General features: G+C 33.2%; 1 protein-coding gene across 2 annotated transcripts; it reads left to right on the forward strand.

Moving 5' to 3' along the window:
* The first annotated feature begins 1082 nt into the window (after positions 1-1082).
* Positions 1083-8884, forward strand: LOC134257155 (methionine-R-sulfoxide reductase B2, mitochondrial-like). 2 transcript variants are annotated; one of them, XR_009989864.1, is made up of 6 exons: positions 1083-1294; positions 1869-1981; positions 5492-5568; positions 5882-6029; positions 6424-8065; positions 8827-8884. XR_009989864.1 is itself a non-coding variant. In XM_062739797.1 (5 exons), the coding sequence occupies exons 1-5, from the start codon at positions 1156-1158 to the stop codon at positions 6526-6528; spliced, it is 582 nt and encodes a 193-aa protein (XP_062595781.1). In that variant the 5' UTR covers positions 1083-1155; the 3' UTR covers positions 6529-8884. The 2 variants fall into 2 exon arrangements, 1 of the variants encoding a protein (XP_062595781.1); XM_062739797.1 differs by having other exon boundaries at positions 6424-8884.
* The last annotated feature ends 121 nt before the right edge of the window (positions 8885-9005 follow it).

A 9005-nucleotide genomic window follows, 5' to 3' on the forward strand; every position in this document is an offset into this window, starting at 1 on the left:
CAAGATTTTATTTACTAGTATTTAATTATTTTACATTCGACAATCCGGACGACAAGTTGGAGAAAAAAACAGTTGTGGAATGGTACTTTACTGTACTAAAAAGTATTTCTGACAGCATTCTCTTGCTGCAAAATGATACACGAAGCAAGAATAATAATATTGGTTTGACATTTTCTTCAGTCTAAGAAATCTGTCATTGTTAACAATGGTATACACCAATGTCACAAATGGTACGCCAATGGTACCATTGTTAACATTGGTGAGTTTCCTACCAACTCTACCCAAAACTCGTTCAGAGTACATATGGGTCCAATGGTACCAACGGTACAAATTGTTACCATTGGCAAAGAGGCTATGGTACCACTGGAGATACTCTGAACGCACCCAGAATTTCTTCATTTAAAGTCAAGTAGCACCCCTCCCTCTTTTCGTTGCAGTATTTGGTATTGTCAAATGATTAAATCATTATGAAGTAATGTACCCAGTCTGATATATATCATGTACATGATATAGCCTAAACATTAATTGATAAAGGCAATATCCATTATATAAGGCCAGTGTTTGATCGAGTGGATAGAATTTTTTAGTTTAAACATGTTAAAAGTTTCTGACACTTTCAGACAAGAAATGCTATGTTGAAAAACATATAACATCTACATACATAAACTCTACAAGGGAAACTAATTAATTATTATAAAAATGGTCATTAAAAGCATCCCCCATTCAACATTTCAATATTGTTCATGGGTCACATGAGAACAACCTATTCCAATCCACCACTTAAGATTTTAAATCATTGTTCTTCGGACTCGATGAATATTGTACTATCAAGTTTAAGTTTCAAGTTTTTATTTAAGAAGAAGACCCCAACTGAATACAAATAATACAAGATTTTAAAATATTATAAACAAGAATGCATGAAAAAATGAGTGGTACTAATGTTATTTACAATTCACATGTAAAGTTCAAATAATAAAGTTATCAAGGTGATTAAATCATCATTCAGACCTCAAAAATAAAAATTTTGTCACATGATGATCAGACGCTTGATGGTCATGCTGGAAGAACTAAAACTCACAATCAAACGCGACTCGGGGTCAAAAACCCCATGACGTAGAGGAAAATAAACAGAGCAGACGCATTTTTGTTGGAATCATGTCTTATGCAGCTGTGTTTCGTGTGTTTTGTCGATCAGCTTGCAGATTCTCAAATCTTAATAATATCAGAAACTTTAATGCATCAAAACGTCTCTCCAGTTGTGATATAAGCTGCAACAGGGGATCAGCGTTTCGCTGTAAGTATAAAATTACACAGTTCGAATTTCCTTTACTTGCTGATAAAGAAAGCTGTTTTACGCTTTAAGGGTAATGAACGTCAGCTCTAACGATATTTTTCCCCTTTGTATTGAATAAATGTGGCAATTATAAGACTTAATTGTGCTGCTAAAATATTGCATTAAGATAATTACGTGAAATTCTTAAATAACAAGAACTTGAAGAAGGATTGTCAAAAGACATTTTATATGGCCTGTACTATATCTGCGTGTTTTCACAACTGCATTATAAAAAGATATCAACTGCAGATAAATGTTCTTTAATAATGCATATATTTTTATCTATACATATTATTATCTGTTAAATAAATTTATAGGGATGATAGGGTATCAAAAGTTAAATTGTTCAAGCAGCAACATATAAAACCATGCCCCAGGGCCATAATGTCAGGTAGAAAATGGAGTTCTAATGACCTGTATGTAGGGATGTCCCTGTTGTTGAACGTATGGGCCTATACATGCATTTCCATTATGTAATAAAAAAGAGCATACAATGTGAACAGAAGATAATTATACTTGATGTAATTTGTAACAGTTTACAGCACTGAAGTTGACCCTGATGACCCGAGAACAGTCCCAGAAAATGAATGGGAAAAACGTCTAACACCAGAACAGTATGCAGTCACCAGAGAAAGGAAAACCGAGGAGGTAAGAATCAGCTAGTGTGTAAACAATATACAGATTAATTCACACAGTCTCCCTCTATACAACTTATAACCTTGTCAGCACTGGCATCACAGTTACACCTCGGTATCTTGAATACCATGCCAGCAATTTTTATGCCCCCCCTTGAAGAAGGGAGGGCATATTGCTTTGCTGCTGTCTGTTGGTCGATTGGTCGGTCAGTCTGTTGGTTCACCATCAGTTTCCGTTCATTTTCTTTGCAGTGGTTGAACATATTGCAATGAAATTTGGTATACAGATTTATCATAAAAATATCTAGTTCAAGTTCTGTTTTTTTTGTGTTCTTCTTAAAATACACAAGTAATGAGACTAGAAGGCATCTATGTCGATTAGCATTTTATTCTAGACTAAAGCATACAAGCATATGTACAGTGTATAAGCCTGGGCATGCAATTCGATATTCCTGGGATAAAGAGCTAATGTCCGAAACCATAATAAAGTTAACATAAACAGTTCACTGGTTTGTTTATTAATGCACTTAAAATATCCAAACACAACATTTCCTCCCTTCTTATTTTTTTACGTAAATAAAATAATATTGAAATTTAACCGTTAATTTTAAAAATACTTAAGAAGAAATAATTTGTAAAGATATACAACAAATAACTTTTACTACATATCTATTATTTACAAAACTAATGTGGTTGCAAAAGAAACTTCTGTTTCTACGCGCACTACAACCACTGCTAAGTTATTGCTGTCATGGGAATTATTATTACCCACACGGTGCTACACAAATAACCATTCACAAATTTAATTTGACCACGGGCTTCCTGGTTCGCAGCGGATATCTTCGTTCGGGCGGCGCATTAATTATCGGCGGTGATTTAATCGTCTCGCCTGCTTCACTGTCAGTTGCTTTATCGTCGATAATTGGTATTACCGCATCGGAATTTTCATTGGAATCGGCCTTGAACTCGGCATCTCTGATTTGGTCGGCGTGTCGCTTCCAAATTCCTCCTGCTTGTGTTTTAATTTCGTAATTCAACGGTCCTTTGCGCTGAATGATTTCTCCGCTGGTCCATTTCTCCTTCCCGCGGTAATCTCTAACGGCCACGTGCTGTCCAGTGTTAAATTCTCTTAATTTCTCTGCTTTGGTAGTGATAGCAGTTTTCATTTGTTTATCATTTACAGTTCGTCCCAGGTCAGGTTTGATGAGGTCAAAACGGCATCTAAGGTTTCTCCCCATGAATAACATCGCTGGCGTTTCATTTGTTGTGGCGTGAGGTGTGTTACGGTATGTAAGAAGAAAATTTGCTAACTTCTTATGAATGTCCGCATTTTCTTTATCCATGGCTTTCATTCCTTGTTTAAAGGTTTGAACGAAACGTTCTGCCAGACCATTTGTTGCAGGATGATAGGGTGCTGATCGGATATGGTTTATTCCGTTTAGTTTCATAAATTTTTGAAATTCTTCAGACAAAAATTGTGGCCATTGTCGGAAAGACTGCTGTAATGTTTCTTGCAAAGATATTACGCAAAGTAATTATCGTTTTGGTTGAAATTTTCTGCATAGGAATAACTTCTGGCCATTTTGAATGTGCGTCCACGACAAAAGAAACATGTGTCCTAAAAATGGTCCTGCGAAATCAATGTGGATACGTTTTCACGGCGCTGACGGCCATTCCCATGGATGTAAAATTGTGGCGATGTTTCTGGCATCCAGCACAACCTTTTACAAGCTTTTCGATTTCAAAATCGATTCCTGGCCACCAAACGTAGCTTAAAATCAGAAGTTTATTCGCACAATTCCAGGGTAGCTGAATGGAACATTTCAAGTAGTTTTCCCGAAATCGTTGTGGAATGATAACTCTGCATCCCCACATGATGCAGCCTTGACTCACAGTCAATTCATTCTTTCTATTAAAGTAGCATTTAGGTATGGATCCTCGTTTTCAGTCCAACCATTAACAATGCAGTCGTACACCTTTGACAAACATTTGTCTTTAGACGTTTCTCTTCTAATTTCTTATGCGTAAGACATGATATTTGTTCCATTTGACTGAGTGTAAACATATCTGCCACATCAGTTAATTCCTCGGCCTATGGGGAATTGTTGAGTCCGTGTATTCGTGTGGCGCTTGGTATTGCGATATTCAATGTGGTACGTATATCCACTCAAAAATATAGCATGTCTCTGCATTCGCGCTGCGGAGGTTACTGAAATTCCTTTCCTAGGATTGAAAATTGACACTAACGGCTGATGATCGGTTATCAAGGTAAATTCGCGAGATACAGATATGTGGAATTTCACCAGAGAAAGACAATACCTAGAGCTTCCTTGTCAATTTGACTGTAATTTCTCTCAGCTTTGTTCAAAGTTCTTGAAGCGAACGCGATTGGGTGCTCCGTCCCGTCCTTCATATATACTGCCCCTAATCCGAAAGGTGACGCATCACACGCTATATGATATGGTAAGTTTGGATCATAGTGACATAATACTTGATCAGAGGTTACCAACCTTTTTGCTTCCTCGAACGCTTCCTGACATTCTTTGGTCCACTGCCATTTAACATCCTTTTCCAGGAGTTTGTGCAACGGGTGTGCAACGGATGATAGATTCGGAAGGAATTTGTGATAGTAATTGACGAGCCCTAGAAATGCACGGAGTTGGGTGGTGTTGGTTGGCTCCGGGGTATCCCACACGGCTTTAATTTTATCCTTGGTCTTGTGTAATCCTTGTTTGTCAATTAAATGACCACAATACTCGATTTGATCTTTGAAGAAGTGACAATATTCCCATCCTCGTCGCCAATTTTGTGTTCTTCTTAAAATACACAAGTAATGAGACTAGAAGGCATCTATGTCGATTAGCATTTTATTCTAGACTAAAGCATACAAGCATATGTACAGTGTATAAGCCTGGGCATGCAATTCGATATTCCTGGGATAAAGAGCTAATGTTGAAACCATAATAAAGTTAACATAAACAGTTCACTGGTTTGTTTATTAATGCACTTAAAATATCCAAACACAACATTTTTGGGTACAATTGAGCCATTTTGGACAGAGTTATGTCCCTTGGACTTAGAAAAATTCCAATAATATTTGCAGTTTCCGTTCATTTTCTTCGCAGAGGTTGAACATATTGAATTAAAATTTGGTATACAGATTATCATTAGAATATCTAGGTCAAGTTCTGTTTTGGGTAGGATCGAGCCATATTCGATAGAGTTATGCCCCTTGGACTTAGAAAAATTCCAATTATTTTAACCTCAATATTATATGGTACATATTATCTTGAATTCTCATATATCTTTGTTCCATTGAGTTTGATATTAGGAGGTCTGGCTGTATGTGTCAATTCATATCTGTTGGCTTTCGATTCAGACATTGATTCAGACATTTCTTTTTTAATTTGATATGACTTTCCAATTTTCTATAAAGGTCACATTTGCATGTGTAATATGTTTGTAAATGTATATGTATATTCTATTGACAGTATTTTTGATTTAAGTCCTTCAATTTTTTTAGCCATTCAGTGGAAGTTATTTGAACCATTTTGAAAAAGGCACTTATCATTGTGTATGTTGTGATGCAGAGCTTTTCAGGTAATGTAACAGCAAATCCAGTCATTTCTTTTCATGAAAAATATATATTTTGAGAATTTGCTAAAATTAAATATACTTTTTCATTCATATCAAAATTTTATTGATCCTAATTCAAAGTTCAATATACATGTATTGTACATATATATATATTTTTTTCCTATTTTCTAACTGCCATAAACCATTATTTTTTTTTTTTTTTTACCATTTTGCCTCCACAAAAGATTGATGGAATAAAATGGACACAAATACTGTTGGCTAATGATAAAGATTATTTATTAAATTTTAATCACATTTATCAATGGATTTTGAATAGTTCTGATGCTAAGTACGACTCCCATTGTGGTTGGCCCTCCTTCTTTGAGGCTGCTGGAACTGAAAACGGTGATGAGTCTCATACACACATACTACGCCGTCCTGATAACAGCATTGGAATGGTGCGCACAGAGGTTATATGTAAAAATGTAAGTTGGTATTTGTTTCTTTTATAGATGAGTTATAAATACAAGATAAACCAAAATGTCATGTCACGTTTATGATCTATTAAAATTGTTCTCTTCAACAAAATAACATGTAGCAGACTTATAACGGAATCTTGATTACAATCTAATTAAAATTAGGTCTTTGATATGCTTCACTTTTTGTAGCAATCTATTTGAAGTGGATCAAAGATCCAATATAATTTTAATTAGATAGATCTTTATTGATAAAATAAATAAGGAAATAATTTAATTCCGTCAATCAGATGAATTATACATGTTTGTCTTTAAGTACATGTATTTCAAAAGCTATTTTGATGCTGATTTTCACCGTTAATTTCCAATAAATTTCAGATTCATGTGATAAATTTTTTTACAGTGTGATGCTCACCTGGGCCATGTCTTCAATGATGGGCCGGAACCCACCGGACAAAGGTTTTGCATCAACAGTCTGTCTCTCAAGTTTAAGTCTTACAGACCATAAACTGATTTCTTACAAAGTACCAAAGTCTGTTTACTAATTGGGTATAAATTTCGGAGAAAATTGTAAGGAGGATTTGTTTGTCGAATCAATTTTTTAAATGTATACACGTGAAACCAACCGACAATCCAATAATTTTTTAATCAAAAAATTGTTTTTGTTATTCATGCCTGGCAAGAGAGTGCCATATTCATTGTTTTTTATGTTACAATACCGGTAATTTCAAAACAATTTTGAATATTAAGAATAATACTTGATTACTTTATTTCTCTTTGAGCTCTAAAATTGTGTTCATCTAGCAAATGGTAAGGTCACAAAAATTTTTGAATTCCTTGGCTTAAAATAATTAATATATGAAATTTGTGTGAAAAAATTGAATTTTCTTGGATATTATTTTTGTTTGCAGTATAAGATTTTCTGTACATTTTTGGGTACATTATAGATCAGATGTATGATAAAGAATGAAGTTGAAGGTTTGTCTCAATTTTAATGATAAATGTTCATTAATGTGACCATTTGGGGGGGGGATAAAAAGAAAATATGTGGCTTTACAACTATTAGAAAGAGTAAAAAAAAATTTATAAAAAGAGGGTGTACAATAAATGGTTGTATGATGAGATTTTTTATTCAGTTCTAGTTTTTTCTTAGAATCTCTTATTAATACTTTTTTTCCCATGATAATTATTAATCTCTGTTGCTATGATAAGTTCTGAAGAAAACTAATGGAAAAGTTTGTCCACATTAATTTAAGTTTTCCTGATCTATATGCTATTTTATTTTTCCATTTATATCAAAATTAGAGAGTTATACACTAAATTATTTTCTTAGAGATTATACCAGGCATGAAATATACTGATACAGTATTACATATAAACATGTGAGTGGGTAATGTAGCCCACAATGAAAAATTTGATCTTGAATTTTTAAAAAGCATTTGGAAATTTAAGGTATATTGTGAATTTGATTATATCAACTTTGTGATTAACATTAAGTAGATTTATTTGTATATTTAGTTTTTTTTTTGTTTTTTTTTTTTAGAGTATCTGGTATTACAGGTATTTACACATTTAGATGAAAATAACTACTAGTCAGTTGGACATAAATGCATGAATCGATCCTGATCACTGTTATATTTGCTCAATTAACAGATCTGACTTTTTTTCCTAAAATAAAAACATATATATTATTTGTTAAAAGTAAGGTTTATTTAATTTCTTGCCCAATACAATTATATATCGACCTTTTATTTCTTTTTGAGTGTCATCCAATGTTATGTATAATATGATCTTTGGTATATTTCTGTTCCATTATTTTGTTTTTTTTTTTACTTTGAGGTAGTATAGTTGTTTGTGCAATTAACTGTTATTTGTTTAACCAAACCCTCTTAAAATGCCCAAGCTTAGTTGTTTTCATTCAAGGGTAGACCCTATACTTATCCAGTTTTCCAGAGATTTGCTACAAACCCTATTGAAGTGCTATGCTTAAGTTGGGAACATTTTGCTTAAAGGAGTATTGGGAAATTTGTAGTGTTGTCAAATCGGTTGAAAATCAGAATCGATTAATCGGTATAGCATCGGTTGACCCTAACCAACTGATCATCGGCCAATAATCGAATCGGTAATTAATAATTATATATAGCCCTTTGCATAAAATAGGTATTATATTTCATATAAAATTTAGAATTTTCATTTTAAATAATGTAAGTAAAGGTGCATTGTACAGATCGCAATTCTAAAAACAGTATATATGCAGTTTGATTAACAATTTCAGTAATACAGACTTTTGCATGACTAGGAATTACTTGGCCTGGGAAACAAGCATTGACAGATCAGGTTTTAATTTTCATGATCATCTAAAATATATATCAAATTAATTTTTTAAACTGTTATAAGACATTTAATATTGCAAATCCTTGTGATTACGCATGAAATGAAAAGTGAATTCTCCCAGATACTGAAAACTAATATATTTCTTTATACAAGTAGTTTAGTTTCTTTAGTTTAGAAATACAATTATCATTATCTTATGATTTATTTTAAACAGATTTTAAGTACATGTATTTTAAAATAGGTAGTAAAGGACAACACTTGGAAGATATATATTTTAATAACAAGTCTTAGAGCCTGTTCTTGAAATAAAAGTGAGAAAACTATTTAAAAAAAAAGGATATGTGCTGAAATATACCAATTAATCGATTGTTAAAATCTCCAATCGATTGTCTAAAATCGACAGCCTTTCCGACCGATCATCGATTATAAATCGATCATCATGACAACACTAGAAATTTGCTCTCTTGAGAAGAAATTTAAAAATACACTGTTATCCAGACTAGTGAGTAAAAGGCTCCCTGTTGGACTAGGCCTAGAAAAAAAATATGTTTGTTTCCGCTTTCAGGCTGAAAAAATATAGGGTAGGTACAAAATGTAGGTAGGCAATTTTTTTTTTTTTTTTTGAAAAAAATTTTTTTGCTTCTTTAATCA

This window comes from Saccostrea cucullata, unplaced genomic scaffold (genome assembly GCF_032062105.1).
Source record: "Saccostrea cucullata isolate Sc308-1 unplaced genomic scaffold, CSIRO_AGI_Scuc_v1 ctg14, whole genome shotgun sequence".
Classification (NCBI taxonomy): domain Eukaryota; kingdom Metazoa; phylum Mollusca; class Bivalvia; order Ostreida; family Ostreidae; genus Saccostrea; species Saccostrea cuccullata.

Bases quoted from the DNA above. Each gene is read 5' to 3' on its own strand.
- LOC134257155 (XM_062739797.1), top strand. From the start codon at position 1,156: ATGTCTTATGCAGCTGTGTTTCGTGTGTTTTGTCGATCAGCTTGCAGA. The intron at 1,295-1,868 runs GTAAGTATAAAA...AATTTGTAACAG, and splicing joins CAGGGGATCAGCGTTTCGCT to TTTACAGCACTGAAGTTGAC. The intron at 5,569-5,881 runs GTAATGTAACAG...GATTTTGAATAG, and splicing joins TGTGATGCAGAGCTTTTCAG to TTCTGATGCTAAGTACGACT.